At 41.9% G+C, this 19364-nt stretch overlaps 1 protein-coding gene across 1 annotated transcript in view; it reads right to left on the bottom strand.

The window, feature by feature from the left end:
• Window positions 1–2591: 2591 nt before the first annotated feature.
• Window positions 2592–19364, bottom strand: part of DLAT (dihydrolipoamide S-acetyltransferase) — a 39162-nt gene continuing 22389 nt past the window's right edge. The window contains exons 9-14 of the mRNA XM_017343359.3: window positions 18475–18567; window positions 18018–18125; window positions 11736–11851; window positions 7530–7692; window positions 5329–5465; window positions 2592–4436 (exon numbers count right to left, since the gene is read on the bottom strand). Of these exons, the coding sequence (XP_017198848.2) occupies window positions 4307–4436; window positions 5329–5465; window positions 7530–7692; window positions 11736–11851; window positions 18018–18125; window positions 18475–18567 (747 nt within the window). The 3' untranslated portion in view covers window positions 2592–4306. The remainder of the gene's footprint in view (window positions 4437–5328; window positions 5466–7529; window positions 7693–11735; window positions 11852–18017; window positions 18126–18474; window positions 18568–19364) is intronic.

The raw sequence follows: 19364 nt of genomic DNA, 5'->3' as shown, positions 1-19364 counted from the left end.
CTTTATTGCTTGGAAAAAAAAGTTAAAACTGTAGTAAATTTTCCCAGACAGTGCAAGAAATTTATTACTAGGATGAACTGCAGCAGTTAAAAGTTTCCTCCTGTAATAAACATGCAGGGCCAAATATAACATTCAAATCCATGCTTCTATGAATCTTTGTAGTGTGATTAAACAGCTCTGCTGTGAGCCCAAGCTACCCCTACAGAACTTTTGAAATAACTTATTGTCAGACCAGAGTTGTGGTGTACTGATCGAGCTGCCGCCTGTGAACTGGCATCCCATATGAGTCCTACCTTCTCCACTTCCAATCCAGCTCCCTACTAAAGCACCTGGGAAAGAAGTGGAAAATGGCCAAAGAGCTTGGGCCCCTGCACCCATGTGGAAGACTCTGGCATGAGTTTAGCCCAGCACTGGCCATTTGGGGAATGAATTAGGGATGGAAGATCTCTCTCTGTGTAACTCTGCCTTTCAAATAAATCTTTAAAAACAAAAACAAAACAATATTGTCTGTGGATCACATACACTGTGGTAACAGTAACTGGATGTTACTGCATGTTGTAAACAAAATATACCCATCTCTAATTTAAGGGAAAAAAGCTGACATTGAGGGGGCTGGTGCTGTGGCGTAGCAGGTAGAGCTGCTGCCTGCAGTGCCAGCATCCCAAATGGGTGCCAGTTCAAGTTCCAGCTGCTCCACTTCTGATCCAGTTCTCTGCTGTAGCTTGGGAAGGCAGTACAAAATAGACCGAGTCCTTGGGGCCCTGCACCTATGTAGGAGACCCAGGAGCTCCTGACTCCAGATCAGCTCAGCTCCGGCTGTTGCAGCCATTTGGGGTGTGAACCAGTGAATGGAAGATCTCTCTTTCTCTCTGCCTTTCAAATAAATAAATCTTAAAAAACAAACAAACAAACAAACAAACCTGAAACTGAGACAAGTTACTTTTGTCCTGAAGAAATAATAGGGGCCAGCATTGTGATATAGTAGGTTAAGCCCCCACCTGCAACACCAGCATTCTTCATGGCCACTGGTTTGAGTCCTGGCTATTCCACTTCTGATCCAGCTCCCTGGTAATGCTCTGGGAAAGCAGTGGAAGACAGCCTAAGTATTTGGGCCTCTGTACGCATGTGGGAAACCTGGAAGAAACTCCTGGCTCCTAACAGGTCTAGCCTTGGACGCTACAGCCATTTGGAGAGTGAACCAGCCAATGGAAGACTTTTCTCTGTCTCTCCCTCTCTCTCTAACTCTGCCTTTCAAATAAATAAATAAATAAATCTTTTAAAAAGTAATTACAATAATAAACTGTGGACTGGTTTAAATTTGAAATCTTACTTGAGAGGTTTTGTCCCCCCTGTAATTAGAAATAATTTGAGATGGAAATTATCCTTTGTTTAGAAACCAGATTTTTTTGGCACCTGCATTGTGTAGTGGGTAAAACTGCCACTGACATGCTGGTATCCCATATAAGTGCTGGTTTGAGTCCTGGCTTCTCCCCTTCCAATCCAGCTCTCTGCTAATAGCCTGGGAGAAATAGCGGAAGATGGCCCAAGTGCTTGGGCCCCTGTACCCAATGGGAGACCCAATGAAGCTCCTAGCTCCGTCCTGGCTTAGCACTGGACATGTGGCCATCTGAGGAGCGAGCCAGCAGATGGAAGATCTCTTGTTCTATGTAACTCTGCCTTTAAAATAAAATAAATCTATTTTTAAAAAAGATTTATTTATTGAGATGCAGAGTTATAGACAGAGGGCGAGACAGAGCCTTCATCTGCTGGCTCACTCCCCAAATGGCTGCAACAGCCGGAGCTGAGCTGATCCAAAGCCAGGAGCCAGGAACTTCTGGGTCTCCCATGTGGGTGCAGGGACCCAAGCACTTCGGCCATCCTCCACTGCTTTCCCAAGCCATAACCAGAGAGCTGGAATGGAAGAGGAGCAGCTGGGACACAAACCAGTGCTCATATGGAATGCTGGCACCACAGGCAGAGGCTCAACTCACTATGCCACAGCACAGGCCCCAATAAATCTTTTATAAAAGGAAAAAACCTATTTTTCTACAGACTTAATTTTAGACAACTTATCAGAAGCAATCAGGGTTTCTCCATGTATTCCAGGACTTTTGCATTACTAGGTGATGAACTATTCCTTGGAACATGTTCCTATCGTCTCTCATATACTGGTTTACACCTTTTGTAGGTCCTGCCTTGGGCTACCACAGTTTCACAATCACAAACCTCAGAACTGGAAGTAAATTAACCAACAGAGCCAGAGCACATTTTCCATCTTGGTAGTAAGTGCCAAAACCCAACACAGCGTACTTCAATAACTCCTTGAGCTTTAAGTATTAGATTATATTCCCCTAAACTCAGTCCATATTTTACCAATTATATATAAACTCAAATTCTGTTAGCATGAAGATCTTATATATACACAGCTATCCCTGCATCTTAATCATTTACTGGGTAAAATAATCACCAATGGATCAAAAAATTAGACCAGACACATTGGAAGCATAAAGTTTAATTTTTAAACAATCTTATTTGAACCAAAAATACTATCTTTCTTTCAATTCTGATAAGAGAAATAGACTGACTCTAAATTTCAATTATAGCTCAGATTAATTTTTTATTCAGAACAATTTTTATTAAAAAGCAATTGTTTTTATTTTTCTTTCAAGGGAACAATAGAGCCATAGCATTAGCAAAGAATGAACTATCTTGGAAGTTTCATGTTTGAACCATGAGATTTGGCTCAGAGTGATGATGGTCCCTTGTAATAAGCTCGTTCCTTTTACATAATCTTCCGTTCAACCTAAACTATTTTCCTAATATTACTGCAAGGTAAATGTTTGTAGAATATGTGGAGTGTCACTTGTGCACCATGTAATAATGAACATTTAGAAGTAGACTCAACACTGAAATTCTTAAAAGCAAATTTCAGGGGATAGCTCCATATATTACATAGACAAGGAAGCACTGGATTTATTTTAAAGTCATAAATAATTCCACTTATTAAAACACATCAATTCAAGAGGAAGTCTGGAATTGTGATAATGTTCCCAGTTCATTTTTAATTACATTGAGCATCAATTACCTCCTCCTTCCTTCCAAAAAAAGGCAAAATGTAATAAAATGGAAAAAAGTATTTAAGCTAGTAAGGTAAGGTAGCCACGTAATTGATTTTCCTTTCAACAGGATTTTAGGGCTTTCTCATTTTTACATGAGACAATGCTAGGGTAGAAAGACAGAACACTTTTTAATACACATTCACATTTAACTTTTTTTTTTTTTTTAACTTTATCCAAGTAGAAATCAAAATGGGCATCATTTATTAGCATTTCAAACTGTTCACCAATGTATCCCTTCCCCTCTTCTTTGCAGAGAGGACTTGGTGATAAATGGACTTTGGCACATATCCAACTCAAGTAACCATATTTTACATATGTACACTTATTCCATATATATTCCAGTTATTTAGTATGCTTTCCAGAATTATTTGAGTAATAAATTGGAATAATTAAGTTCATTTGCAAGGAGCTACCAGCTGATTTTGGAAAATTGTTTCCCTCTAATTCTTTCACAATTTCTGTTCTATTCTGTATGTATGTTCTTTTATGTGGAGCTAATTATAAAACTCTGCTCTAAGAGATACACATTTAAGTTGTTTAAATAAATACCCACATAAATTCCCACTTATACCCCACAGCTGGTTTATATTTATAACTTACGAAGGGAAAACAACCAAAGTACAATTGGTTGAAGAGATCTCAGAAACTATTGATTCAGAAGTTTCACTTTCCCTGATATTCTCTACCTTTCCCAGGATAAACCAACACCACGTAACAGAAAACTTCAAGCTGGGTTGAAATTCTAAAATCAAGCTTTTCCCAAGAGTACTAATTTTCCTCACTTCTCTTTCCCTCTCATCTAAGCAGAACATTTCAGGCAATTAAATTTTTCAAATTCCAACATTTCAGCCAATTGACTTTTATGTCTTTAGGAATCTACAATTCTTCCCATCCTATATTTCCTCCTGAGAGTATGTAATCACCAAAAGGCTAGGCCATATGTCCCTCAACTAGAAGTGTACAGCTTAAAATTTGGTGTTATAATAATTAGTGTGAACAACACTTGAGTGTAACTGCTATTTTTAAAGATTCAGTAATGCCAATTACAAGTAACTTATCCGGACAGATTCAATAATAAAAATAACTAAATAGTTAACTTTAAAAGAACCATCTGTTTAATAACATATAAATATCTTGATAAGAAGGAACCAGTGTCACCTGGGACAGTCTAGAAATTCTTGGCTTAATTATAACAACATGGTGATAGGCTTTTCAAGGTATTTCCTAAACTCAGCAAGCCACTGGGCTCCAACTGCTCCATCCACAACTCGATGATCACAACTGAGTGTAACAGACATCACACTAGCCACATCAAACCTAGAAAAGGTTAAAAAAAAAAATTATTAGGTATTCTGAAGGTAATCACTAGGTTTAAGGCAATAACCACCCAAATACCAACTCCTATCCTACAGTCAATCCCACCCACACGTGATATTAATCTCCACCTGGTCTTCATGTCCCCCTAACCCTTTAGCTGAAAGCAGCACTTTACAGAAACAGACCAAACAAGATACCTGGCACAGAGGTTCATACGCTTCCACTCATGAGCCAAATCCTGTCCTCTATTTTTATAGATAAAGGTTTATTGAAATTAAATTACATTCTGTCTATAACTGCTGACACTACAGCAGCAAAGTATTTCCAACAGAGACCATATGGTCCAGAAAATCTAAAATATTTACTCTCAGAGTAGTGGGGGAAGGCATTTAGCTTACTGGTTAAGACAACCATGTTCTATACTGGAGTATCTGGGTTCAATTCCTGGCTCCACCTCCTTCCTAATGCAGACCCTGGGAGGCAGCAATGATGGCTCAAGTAATTGGGTTCCTGCCACCCACACTGGGAGATCTGGATTGAGGTCCCAGCTCATCTTTGGCTTCACTCAGCTTCAGCTGTTATCGGTACTAGGGGACTGAACTAGTAGATGGGAGCTTACTCTGTCTCTACCTCTCAAATAAATGAATAATTTTTTTAAGAAAGAAAATTGGGATGACCCCTCACCTAGAGTAAATAACACTTTCCATCTCAATTAGGATTAACTATATTTGGGAAAATAAGAGTTGCTGTCCTGAAGAATTTCATTCTACATTTCAATCTGACTATCTGAAGCCCCAATATAACAAGCCAATAACTATGCAAAATTTAAATTAAAACCAGATATAGTGTAATGAAAATGAGCTTAGAATTCTCCCTCCATTTTGGCACTTACCCCTTTTCATTATCTGCTGGCACCAGTTTATCCTCTGAAGCACCAACTGCCAAAATACATGCTTGAGGTGGATTAATTATAGCAGAGAAATTCTTAATTCCAAACATTCCTAAATTGGAGATTGTGAAAGTGCCACCCTAGGGGGGGTGTGTAAAATAGATTGTATTAATTACTTGTCAACATAAATCAGGAAAAAATGGATAAATGTTCAATGAAAAGACCTTAAGATAATCTTTAAATATTAAGAAAGGCACAGCAGGTTAAGTCATGGCTTAAAACACTGCCATCTCCTATCACAGAGCCAGTTCAGGTCCTGGCTGCTCTGCTTCTGCTTCAGCTTTCTGCTAATGCATCTGGGAAAGCAGTGGAGAACTGCCCACTTGGGCCCTTTCTACCCTTGTTGGGGACCAGGATGGAGTTACTGGCTGCTGTCTTTAGCTTGGCTCAGATCTGGCTAATGCAGCCGTTTGGGGAGTGAACCAGCAGATCAAAGATGTCCCTCTCTGTCACTCTGCCTTTCAAATAAATAAATCGTTTTTAAAAAAAGCAAAGCCCGACTGGGTCAGGTGTTTGGCCTAACAATGTGCCACTTGGAACATGGGCATCCTACATCAGAGTGCCTGGTATTGAGTCCTGGCTCCACTTCCAAACCCAGCTTTCTGCTAACATGCACCTTAGGAGGCAGCAAGTAACGGATCAAAGTATTTGTGTCCCCGCCATTCACGTGGGAGACCTGGATTGAGTTTTAGATACCAGCTTCAGCCTACTCTAGCCCCAGCTATTGGATGCATTTGGGGAGTGAATCAGCAGATGGAAGACCTCTCTATCTCTCTCTGCCTCTCCTTCTCTCTCTGTGTAACTCTTTCAAATAAATAAATCTTTAAAAAAAAAAAAAAGGCCTGAATGGAATACACATTATCAAAAATATATAACCATTTAATATGAAAAAAACACACTAGTTGAAAAACATCTTTTTTTTTTAAGATTTATTTTATTTATTTGAAAGTCAGAGTTACACAGAGATTGAAGGAGAGGCAGAGAGAGAGAGAGCGCGCGCGCGCACAAGGTCTTCCATCTGCTGGTTCACTCCCCAGTTGGCCACAAAGGCTGGAGCTGCACCGATCTGAAGCCAGAAGCCAGAAGCTTCTTCCAGGTCTCCCACACGGCTGCAGGAGGCCAACAACTTGGGCCATCTTCTACTGTTTTCCCAGGCCACAGCAGAGAGCTGGACCGGAAGTGGAGCAGCAGGAACTCGAACCGGCGCCCATATGGGATGCTGGCACTGCAGGCGGTGGCTTTACCTGCTACACCACAGCGCTGGCCCCTGAAAAAATATCTTGAGGGCCAGTGTTATGGTATAGCAGGTAAAGCCACCGCCTGCATCACCGGCATCCCATATGGGTACCAGTTCAAGACCTGGCTGCTCCACTTCTGATCCAGCCTCCTGCTAATGCACCTAGGAAAGCAGCAGAAGATGGCCCAAGTGCTTGGGCCCCTGCACCCATATGGGAAATCCAAAAGAAGCTCCTGACTCCTGGCTTCAGCTTGGCCAAACACCAGCCACTGTGACCATTTGGGGAGTAAACCAGCAGATGGAAGATCTCTCTCTGTCTCTTCATCTCTTTGTGTAATTCTTTCAAATAAATACATAAATCTTTAAAAGAAGAAGAAAAGAAGAAGGAGGGAGGAGGGAGGAGGAAGAAGAGGAGGAGGAAGAAGGGAGGAGGGAAGAGGAAGAGGAGGAGGAGGAAGGGAGGAGGAATGGAGGAGGAGGAGGAATGGAGGAGGAGGAGGAAGGGAGGAGGAAGGGAGGAGGAGGAGGAAGGGAGGAGGAGGAGGAAGGGAGGAGGGGGAGGAGGAAGGGAGGAGGGGGAGGAGGAAGGGAGGAGGGGGAGGAGGAAGGGAGGAGGGGGAGGAGGAGGAGGAGGAAGGGAGGAGGGGGAGGAGGAAGGGAGGAGGGGGAGGAGGAAGGGAGAAGGAGGAGGAGGAGGAAGGGAGGAGGAGGAAGAAGGAGAAGAAGAAAAAGAAATAAAAATATCTTGTTTTCAGCTTTTGGGACATGACCACGTGTTTATTTATTTTCAGGGTCTTAAGTCAGAATATGTGGCAAAAATCAAAAGGTAGAAAACAGCAGAAGCTTTAGGCTGATCTTAAAAATAACATAATCCTAAAATTTTAAAGCTAAGTAAATAATATCTTACCTGGAATTCATGTGGCTGTAGTTTGCCCTCTCTTGCTCTGCTTGCTAAAGAAACTACGTCATTAGCAATAGTTTCCAGTCCTTTTATATGTGCATTAAACACAATAGGGGTGATGAGCCCCGCAGGAGTACTGACGGCAACACTGACATCAACAACATGATTTCTGTTTAAGAAGAAAAATAAATCTAAATAATCAATTACAGTGTTTACTAAGAGCCCACATACCAAGTAAGAATATTGATATTTAATTCAAAAAACTTTTAGGACCCCTTTTTCCAACTGTTCACCTAGAGAGATTTGTCTTAGTTTTACATTTGGATGTGTCCTCTCCCTAAATTGCACTTTTTAAAATGAAAGAAATGTCAGTAGGTTGGTTTCACACACACCCTCTAATGTGCCCTCTAATTAACACATGGATGTAGAGGTGAGCACAAACACTGGCACTCCTGCATTTCGAGAAGTACATTGGCTAGAGCTGAATCTGTGCAGGCAGAGCTGCAGCAGGCGAGAGAAGAGTGAACAGCACTGTGAGGAGAAGCAGGATTTCCCGGCATGCAGGCTCTGGCAGCGTCTCAGAACACTCTTTTCCACACCAGTGAACCCTTTGCATTTGGGTTCCGTCTCAGAATATCTTTTTAACACTGAGGACAAAAATACCAAATTACAAAAAGAAAAAATGAATTCAGTCATCAAACTACTTAAACAACAAAATTATAAGTGCTTTTGTACTAACGTGGTAACAAGATTTTGTAGCAGCTCTAAATAACTGCTATCAGTTTTGAAGTACTGATGAAGAAAACAGTGTGGATATATACACTAACTACAGTGTGATATGCAAATAACTGACTTTTACTGGTCACCAGTAGCAAATACCAGTAACTTTTCTTTGTTCTCCACGTTTATAATAGAAGTGCTAAATTTCAGAATTTAGTGGGAAAAAAAGGCACTCCCTCAACCAAGATCACAAACTCCTGAATTACACCCACAGTTTCCTTGGAGTCTACAAAAGGGCCCTGGCTAAAGAGTTCTGCAGTCAAGAAAAGCTTGGGGCCAGTGCTGTGGCACAGTGGGTAAAGCTGCCACCTCTGACTCTGGCATCCCATATAGGAGCCAGTTTGAGTCCTGCTGGCTCCACATTGGATCTAGCTCTCTGCTAAGGCACCTGGGAAAGCAGCAGAGGATGGTCCAAGTGCTCAAGCCCCTGCATCCATGTGGGAGACCCAGAAGTTCCTGGCTCCTGGCTTCAGATCAGCCCAGCCCCAGCAGTTGCAGCCACTGGGGAGTGAACCAACAGACTGAAGATCTCTCTCTGTGTCTCTCTGTAACTCTGCCTTTCAACTAAAAAAATAAATAAATCTTTGATTAAAAAAAGGAACAAGTTCAAACTTCACACCAAGTGACAGCTCTGATCTGAAGAAAGAACCCAGCTCATCTTAGGCACAGGCTCCAAAAGACTGCAGGTACCAAATCCCCCAATTTGCCAAGCTGGCTGGAGGCAGGCTTTTGTCATTCGCAAATATTAGGATCCACTCTAATAATAATAATACATCATGTGACACTCATCAGTTACCACAACTAGGCCCTAGCCACAACATCACACAGCACTGTTTTGATTAAATTATACTGTTCTAACAGTACTGCTTGTTTAATAATCTTTCTCCTGAGAAATAGGGGATGGCATTTCGTATTTTGTTCACCACTGAACCCAGCAAATGGTACATGTTTACTAATATTTGCTGAATAACTGTATGAACAAAAAATGAAGGGCATATCATGAGAACTAATAAATAATCCATAGACTTGCCCTGAAACCTCAGTCCTTTCATCTAGGCAGCATTTTCTTTGAAAGGCAGAATGACAAAGCGGGAAGAGACAGAAATCTTTCATCTGCTGGTTCACTCCCCAAAAAGGGAAGCCCAAGCAACTGGGCCATCTTCCACTGCTCTCCCAGGCACACCAGCAGGGAACTGAAACAGAAGTGGAACAGCTGGGACATAAAACAAGGCCTATATAGGATACTGCTGTCACAGGCAGTGGCAGCTTTACCCACTATGCTGTAACACTGGCCCACAGGTAAGTCTTCAAAGTGGATGGTTCTCACTTATACACACCGAAGAGGATATTTAAAGCATGTACACACACATAATAACAAGTGTTAATTGAGGATGTGCAGAATCTACAACTCTCTTCCACTGCTGATGAGAAGATAAAATGGTGAAATCACTTTGAACAATATTGTGAGGTTGGTGTTATGGCACAGTGGGCTAAGCGGCCACCTGTGACTCTTATGAGAGTGTTAGTTTGAATCCCAGCGACTCCACTTCCAATCCAGCTCCCTGCTAATGTACCTGCAAAGCAACAGTACTCAGGCCCCTGCCACCCATTGGGGAGAACCAGGGGGAGTTCAAGGCTCCTTGCTATGGCCTGGCCCAGCCCTAGATGTTGCAGCGATTTGGGGAGTGAACCAGCAGATGGAAGATCTCTCTGTCTCTCCATCTTTGTCACTCTGCCTTTCAAATAAATGAATTTAAAAATTTTTTTAAATCATTAAAAAAAGAAAAATAGTGTGGAAGTTTCTTATACAGTTATACATAAATATACCCCTTGACCCATCAATTCTACCTCTCTCTATAACTCTTTCAAATAAATCGTAAAAAAATAAGAACTGAGAAAACTCATTTATAAAAAGAAATACAATACTTTAAAACTATATATTCAGGGGCGGCGCTGTAGTGCAGTGGGTGAACGTCGGGGCCTGAAGCGCCAGCATCCCATATGAGCACCGGTTCAAGACCCAGCTGCTCCACTTCTGATCCAGCTCTCTGAGATGGCCTGGGAAAGCAGTAGAAGATGGCCCAAGTCCTTGAGCCCCTGTACCGGTGTGGAAGACCTGGAAGAAACTCCTGGCTTCAGATTTGCACAGCTCTGGCTGCTGCAGCCAATTGGGGAGTAAACCAGTGGATAGACCTCTCTGTCTCTCTCTCTCTCTCTCTCTCTCTCTCTCTCTCTCTACCAGTGGATAGACCTCTCTCTCTCTCTCTCTCTCTCTCTCTCTCTGCGTAACTCTGACTTTCAAATAAATAAACCTTTAGAAAAAAAATTATATATTCATTGTCAATCTGAGAGAAACATCCATCTGCGGACATGTTGGAAGGCTGGTGCTGCCAAAGAGGGCATGGAAGAATCTCCTCCCCCATCCCTCCCCCAATCCATCTCTTCATTTGATGTTCAGCTGTATTCTTTGTAATATCCTTTACAATAAACCAATAAACATAAGTTCTGTGAGCCATCCTAGTAAATTAACTGGACATAAGGAGGGCATTATGGGAGCCCTACTTGTAGCCAGTCAGAAGTAAGGGTAGCCAGGTTTGTGACTGGCATCTTAGCTGAGGGTAGTCTTGTAGGACTGAGCCCTCAACCCATGGGACTTTACACCATCTCCAGGTAGTGTGAAAACTGAACTGAATTAGACAACACACATCTGGTGTCTGCTAAATTATTATTTGGTTGGTATGTGGGGAATCCCTCGCCCTCCTTATACACACACACACATCTGATCACAGAAGTCTGTTGTGAATGTGTGAGAGTAGAGTACAAAAGAAAAAAAAATTGCTTTTTCCCTTTCTGAAAGATAATGGAAGCATCCATCTACAGAGTAGATAAAGTCCAGCCATACGAGTCAAAATCCTGACTGCAAACACTGTTCTGACACTTACTAACTCAGGGCAAGTTACTTAACTCACTAGGCCTCAATTTCTTCACCTACAAAATGAGAGTGAAAGCACCTAATTCATAAGGTGGTTGTAAGGATTAAATAAAATAATGTGAAATACACAAAGTACCAAGCCAGTCACATGTCACCATAATACTAATAGACACTGTTTTCAATTTTATTCCCAAAATTCAGCAGAATTCATTGGTAAAAACAAAACAAAACAAAAAAATCACCTCATTCCTGCTTTATGAGTCATTATCAGCTTAACTACACATATTTTTATGCTGATTTTCCTTTTCTGAACTCAGAGTTCGCAGGCTTTGCTAACTAAATCGGCACTATCTCAGAGATAGTTCTTGTTGTTTCCAAATTGTTTCACTTACGGCAGTCATCTCCCTCTGTATTCTATTTCTCCTTAGCCCCTAAACACCTAGTTATATTTTAAAAAACACAAGAAATGTGCTGAAAAATCTTTCCCCAGTTATACTTACTGTCTTATAACCGTGTCCATCCAAGAAGAATTTGCTTCAGGGACTTTTAAGCATGCCAAAGCTGAAGCCTTTATGATGAAGTCATTGACAGAAATTTTGCTTTTGCCTTCTAACATCTGTAAAGATAAGAAACCATTACAGTCTCTCAAATTCCCTTCACGAAGACTGAATATGTAATCTTGAGAAAAGGACAAGGAAGAAGAGAATATACAAGCGTCCTGAGGTGGAAATGATGACATGTAACCACAAGCTGGTCAACTTCTGTAACAAAGTCATGACAGCTCTAAGTGTCCTGCTAAGACTGCTTCAGCTGCATCCCATAAATTATAGTACGTTATGTTTTCATTCATTTCAACTAAATCAAAGAGTTCTCTGAAGGGCTGGCGCTGTGGCATAGCATGTAAAGCTGCCACCTGCAGTGCCAGCATTCCATATGGGTGCCAATTCAAGTCCCAGCTGCTCCACTTCCCACCCAGCTCTCCGCTGTGGCCTGGGAAAGCAATAGAAAATGTCCCAAGTGCTTGGGCCCCTTCACCCACATGGGAGACACGGAAGAAGCTCCTGGCTCCTGGCTTTGGATCAGCTTAGCTCCAGCCGTTGAGGCCAACTGGGGAGTGAACCAGCAGATTGAAGACCTTGTTCTCCCTCTCTATGCCTCTCCTTCTCTCTCTGTGTAACTCTGACTTTCAAATAAATATATAAAATATTTTTTAAAAAAGATACCACCAGCCGGCGCCAGGCTCACTAGGCTAATCCTCCGCCTAGCGGCGCCGGCACACCGGGTTCTAGTCCCGGTCGGGGCGCCGGATTCTGTCCCAGTTGCCCCTCTTCCAGGCCAGCTCTCTGCTGTGGCCAGGGAGTGCAGTGGAGGATGGCCCAGGTGCTTGGGCCCTGCACCCCATGGGAGACCAGGAAAAGCACCTGGCTCCTGGCTCCTGCCATCGGATCAGCGCGGTGCGCCGGCTGCGGCGGCCATTGGAGGGTGAACCAACGGCAAAGGAAGACCTTTCTCTCTCTCTCTCTCTCTCACTGTCCACTCTGCCTGTCAAAAAAAAAAAAAAAAAAAGACACCACCATCAAGAAAGTGCAAAGACAATCTACAGAAGGGGAGAAATTTTTTGCAAATCCTTTATAAGTGACCTATATCTACAGTATATAATAGAGTATATAAATATTATGTAAAATAATAAAAAACCCAATTTAGAAATTGACTAAAGGATTGGAATAGACATTTCTATAAAGAAGATGTATGGGAGCCAGCACCGTGTCGGAGTGGGTAAAGCCACAGCCTGCAGTGCCGGCAGTCGGTTCAAGTCCGACTGCTCCACTTCTGATCCACCTCTCTTCTTCTATAGCCTGGGAAAGCAATGGAAGAAGGCCCAAGTCCCTGGGCCCCTGAACCTGCTTGGGAGACCCAGAAGAAGCTCATGGCTCCTGACTTGGGATCAGCCCACTTCCAGCCATTGAGTACATTTGGGGAGTGAACCAGAAGATGGAAGACCTCTCTCTTTCTGCCTCCCTGTAAGTCTGCCTTTCAGATAAATAATAAATCTTTTTAACAAAAGAAGAAGAAAAGGATGTATGAATGCCAATAAGCACATGAAAAAATGTTCCATCTCATTAGCCATCAGGGAAATGCAAATTTAAACCACATTCAGAGAACAACTCACACAATAAAAGAAGACCAATACACATAGTTGTGAGGCTATGAAAAAAACTGGAACCCTCACATAGTACCAGAAAGAATGATACTTCTACTTTGGAAAACAGTCTGGCACTTTCTCAATAAGTTAAACATAGAGTTTTACATGATATGGCAATTGCACTCCTAGGTATATACCCAGGAAAAATGAAAACTTATGTCTCCATAGAAATTTATACTTAAAATTTTACTGCAGCATTATCCATTAATAGCCAAAAAGTGGAAACAATGCAAATGATCATCACCTGACGAATAGCTAAACAAAATGTGCTCTATGTGTAATGAAGTACTATCAATAAAAAGAAATTGGGAGCCAGTGCTAAGGCATAGTGGGTAAAGTTGCCATCTGCAGTACCAGTATCCCCTAAGGGCGCCAGTTAAGAGTCCTGGCTGCTCCACTTCCAATCCAGTTCCCTACTAATGTGCCTAGGAAAGCAGAGGAAGATGGCCCAAATCCTTGGGCCCCTGCACCCACATGGGAGATCCAGATGAGGCTGCTGGCTCCTGGCTTCTCCCTGGCCTTGCCCTGGCAGTTGTAGACTTTTGGGGAGTGAAACAGTAGATAGAAGATCCCGCTCTCTCTGTATCCGCCTCTCCCTTTCTGTAACTCCGTATTTCAAATAAATAAATCAATCTTTAAAAAAAAAAAGAGAAATGAACGAATGATACAGGCTACAAGAGGATGGACCTTGAAAATATGCTAAATAGGGGGCGGGTGCTGTGGCACAGTAGGTTAATCCTCCATCTGTGGTGCTGGCATCCCATGTGGGTGTTGGTTCTAATCCTGGCTGCTCCTCTTCTGACCCAGAGCACTACTGTGGCCAGGGAAAGCAGCAGAGGATGGCCCAAGCACTTGGGCCCCTATATCTGCCTGGGAGACCTGGAGGAAGCTCCCAGATCCTGGCTTCAGATTGGCTCGGCTCTGGCCATTGTAGCCATTTGGGGAATAAATTAGTGATGAAAACCCTTCTGTCTCTCCCTCTCACTGTCTGTTACTCTACCTCTCAAATAAATAAATAAAATCTTAAAAAAAAAAAAAAAAGAAAGAAAATATGCTAAATCAAAGAAGCCAGGACCAGTTACTCTGTGATTCCATTCAAAGGAAATAACCATAATAGGCCTATTGCTAGAACACAAAGTACATTAGTGTTTTTTTAGGACTGGGGAAGATGGGAGGATTGCTAAAAAAGTAGGAGACAAGATTGCTTTTAGGGGTGATGAAAACATTCTAATTTTTTTTTTTTTTTTTTAGATTTATTTATTTGAAAGGCAGAGTTACATAGAGGCAGAGGCAGAGGCAGAGAGAGAGGTCTTCCATCCACTGCCTCCTCTCCAGATGGCTGCAATGGCCGGAGCTGCAGCAATCTGAAGCCGGGAGCCAGGAGCTTCCTCCAGGTCTCCCACATGAGTGCAGGGGCCCAAGGACTTGGGCCATCATCCACTGCTTTCCCAGGCCGTAGCAGAGAGCTGGATCAGAAGTGGAGCAGCTGGACTCATTCCATGACCATATGGGATGCCAGCACTGCAGGCAATGATTTTACCCTCTACGCCACAGCGCTGGGCCTACATTCTAAAATTTAGGAAGATTATGACTGTAATCTAAAAGCCAGTGAAGTTTACATTTTAGTAGGGGAATGACATGGCATATGAATTACTCCTGGCTTCGGACTGGCGCAGCTCCAGCCGTTGCAGCCAACTGGGGAGTGAACCATCGGATGGAAGACCTCTCTCTCTCTCTGCCTCTCCTCTCTCTGTGTAACACTGACTTTCAAATAAATAAATCTTAAAAAAAAAAAAAGAATTGAAATAATACTTCAGACACATTTGCCTTAATTTCTCAATAAATTTATGAGAAAAGCTAATATCCTGACAATAAAAGTAGGTCATCACCTTTAATGCCTGTAGCCAGTTAGAAAGCTCTATTGATATTTCATTCAGTCAGTCATGAATCCACTCAGTGCTGGGCATATAACTCTAAAGCCCTAGGGACAAAGCAGTGAACAAAATATATAAAAATCTGCTCTCAGGGAGCTTAGATTTTAGCTTATATAATTTTTTTAAAGATTTATTTATTTATTTGAAAGGAAGAGAGGCAGAGGCAGAGAGAGAGGTCTTCCATCCATTGGTTCACTCCCCAAATGGCCACAACAGCCAGAGCTGCATTGATCTGAAGCCAGGAGCCAAGGGCTTCCTCCAGATCTCCCACGTGGGTACAGGGGCCCAAGCACTTGGGCAACCTTATACTATTTTCCCAGGCCATAGAAGAGAGGTGGATCAGAAGTGGAGCAGCAGGGTCTCAAACTGGTGCCCTTATGGGATGCTTTACCTGCTATGCCATAGGGCCTGCCCCTTTATATAATATTGCATAAGATGTTGAGAGCTGAGAAGAAAATTAAGAGTAGGGAAGTAGAACTAAGGAAGGAATGGGGAGAGGAAGTTACAATTTCAGAGTAAAGTGACCAAAGAAGACCAAAGAAAATGACACCGAGTCAACTTCTTAAGGAGGTAAAGACAAGTTCAAAGAGCCTAAGGTCATGAAGTAACAAGGGACTGCAAGGCAACACTGTCTGCAATAGGGTGAGCAAGCAGGTAAACTATAAGAGAGGTCGGAGAGGTTACAAATACTCCAAGAAAGGACTTGTGTGCCACTCAAGGAGTGTGGCTTTTACTTCTGAATTCCCAGAAAATATCTTTCATATTCATCTCTCCTATTCCATTCTTAATACATCTATCAGTTTAGTCTTTATTATTAATATAGCACCACTATCCTCTCACTTTACTGCTCAAATACATAATAGTCCCCTGGTGTCTAATACATTAAGTCCAAATTCTTTTCCTTAGAAATCAAGATCATCCCTTCCTCACTTCCCATATATTCACTCTAGAACAGATGGTCTATATGGTAGAATCCCATTTTTGAAGCACTATACTCTCATGATAGACTATCACTACAATGAACTTTTTTCAATTTTGCTGCCAAACCAAACCCTTATTTCCCGCAGTTCAACCAACCTTCTACCTTCCTATTATGAATTCTCCAACAATTCTCACTGGTCACCCCCCTAACACTTAACCTATATAATGCAATACAGTAGACAATTAAGAGGCATTACCACAGAGAAACTGATCCATAAATGAGTTTCATTTGAATAAAAATGCCTTCCCTTTTTTTCACATGTGTTACTTTCCCAAATGGACTCACATAGGAAAAAAGACTATGCTTTAAGTTCCATGTTCCCAAAAGCATGTTATGCTAAACACTAAGTAGGTGGCCTTTTGGTCTCAGCTGCAGAAGTGGGATGATGAAGGGAAAATCATCATTTGGACAGTGTCACAATCAGACATGTTGTGTCACCACTACTGCTAAGTCCTACCAGCCTCAGAAGTCAAACTGTGGCAAATGTGGCTGCCCTGCCAAGCCCAAGAGAAAGTATAACTGGAATACCAAAGCTAAAAGACGAACACGACTGGGGCTGGTTGGATGAGGCACCTAAAAATTGTATACTGCAGATTCAGGCACGGATTCTGTGAACAAGCAACACCTAAACCCAAGAGGACAGCTTGATTTATATTGAGAATTTCAGCAACTAGTCAAAAATAAATATTCTGCCTTTAAAATAAAAACAAATAAATAAACATTAGGTGCTTGGTACTTAAATATAAACACTAAGTAAGCATACTTTCTTACCTATTAAAAGAGACACAAGTATTAGATCATGGTGACTCAGCTAAGCTAAAAACTATCTACTGCAAATTCAATGTTAAGTACTTTTTTTGAAAAAAAATTTCTTTATTTGAAAGGTAGAGGTACAAAGAAAGACAGAGAGAGACAATCTTCCATCTGTTCATTCACTCCCCCAGATGGCTGCAATGGCCAGGACCCAGGAGCTCCTTCCTGGTCTAACACATGGGTACAGGGGCCCAAGCACTTGGGCCATCTTCCACTGTTGTTCAAGCCACATTAGCAGGAAGCTGGATAGGAAGTAAAGCAACCAGGATTCGAACCAGCACCCATATGGGATGCCAGTCCCACAGGCAGCAGCTTAACCTGCAACATTACAATGCTGGCCCCAACTTTAAATAAGTTTTAATCAGGTGGTCAACACTGTGGTGTAGCAAGTAAAGCTGTCACCTGCAACACAGGCATCCCATATGGACAACTTGAGTCCCAGCTACTCCACTTGCGATCCAGCTTCCTGCTAATGTCCTAGGAAAGGCAGCGAAAGATGGCCCAAATCCCTGGGCCCCTTCCACCCATGTGGGAAGAAGCTCCTGGCTCCTGGTTCTAGCTTGGTCCACCCCTGGCCATTGCAGCCATCTGGGGGAGTGAACCAAAGCATGGAAGACCTCTGTCTCTTGAACTCTTTCAAACAAACAAATAAATATTTTTTAAAAATTAAGGTCAATCAAAGCTTAGATATTCTCCAGGATACTCTCTGCAAATTACAATTAAGATGACACCTATTTTCCATTACCAACTGGCATTCTGTAACAGGATAATATATGGCTAAAATGTAAATGTTTAGTGAGAAAAAACAAAATTAATAATTTAGAGAATTGGAATTTTCCAGGTCTTTTACCTTATTAAGTTCTTTCCGTACTAACAAAACTTCTCCCATATTTACATCAATAGAAAGGTAATAATGAGGTATGGTTTGCTTTGATTGCATTAACCGCTGTGCAATAACCTGAAACCAAAGAAAATTTAAAAATTACTTATTTAGGTTGAGACAAGATCTTACCTAATCCATGGCTCTGTTTGCCTCTTCATTCTGCTCGCCAGTAATGCTTACCTTAAGCATTACTAGAATTGGAAGATGGAGAACTGCACCATCACATACCTCTTTTCTAATAGACTTAAAACACAATGCTTTATCCCAATCATTCACTGAGCCAAGCCAAACTTCTCTTAAATTAATCATCTGATATTCCCAACTGAAAAAGCCTCTCTTATTATTTTAAACTATGGAAGCAGTTAGACAGCAGAGTAAAGATCTCCCCAGTAGCTTTGGTTCCAGATCATGGTAATGCTCTTACTCGCCGAATGTTGCTTATTGGTATATCTGTGAAAACACCTGTAGGAACTGGTGCCACTCCTGGACTAGGGGGAGGAACAGCAGCTGCTGGAGCCTATGTGGGGAAAGAAAAAACTTAGTTATAGAGATGCAGTTGGATAGGAGGATTCACTTTTAATGTTCTACAGCACAATAGGATAATTTTGATTGAAATAGCTGTCTATTTCAAAATAGCTAGTGGAAAGGATTTTAAATGTTCCCAACACAAAGAAATGATAAGTGCCTGAAGTGATATGACAATTATCCCGATCTGATCATTAGACATTGTATACATGCATTGAAATATTATGTTGTTCCCCATTATACATACAATCACTATGTGTCAATTAAAAAGAAAAAGCTCAGGGCCAGGACTGTGGCACAGTGGTTTAAGCCCCAGTCTGCAATGCCAGCAACCCATAGGGGTGCCAGTTCGGGTCCTGGCTGCTCCACTTCTGATCTAGCTCCCTGCTAATCCACTTGGGAAAGCAGCAGAGGATGGCCCACATCCTTGGGCCCCTGCACCCATGTAGGAGACCTGGAAGAAGCTCCTGGCTCCTGGCTTCGTATAGGCTCAGCCCAGGTCATTGCGGCCATTTGGGGAGTGAAACAGCAGATGAAAGACCTCTCTCTGTCTCTCTGTCTCTACCTCTCTTTCTCTCTCTGTAACTCTGTATTTCAAATAAATAAAATAAATCTTTAAAAAAAATTAAAAAGCTCTTAGAAACTAGCTCAATCTTAATGTAAGATTAGGAAAGCCTGACAGTGACTCTTTTTTCTTTTCCTTTTTTAAAACTTATTTGAGGTAGGGAAACGGATCCCATCTTCTGGTTCACTTCCCAAATACCTGCAATGGTCTGATAGCCAAGAACC

The sequence above is a fragment of the Oryctolagus cuniculus genome, chromosome 1 (assembly GCF_964237555.1).
Source record: "Oryctolagus cuniculus chromosome 1, mOryCun1.1, whole genome shotgun sequence".
Classification (NCBI taxonomy): Eukaryota; Metazoa; Chordata; class Mammalia; order Lagomorpha; family Leporidae; genus Oryctolagus; species Oryctolagus cuniculus.
This window is presented reverse-complemented; position numbering and strand designations above follow the sequence as displayed.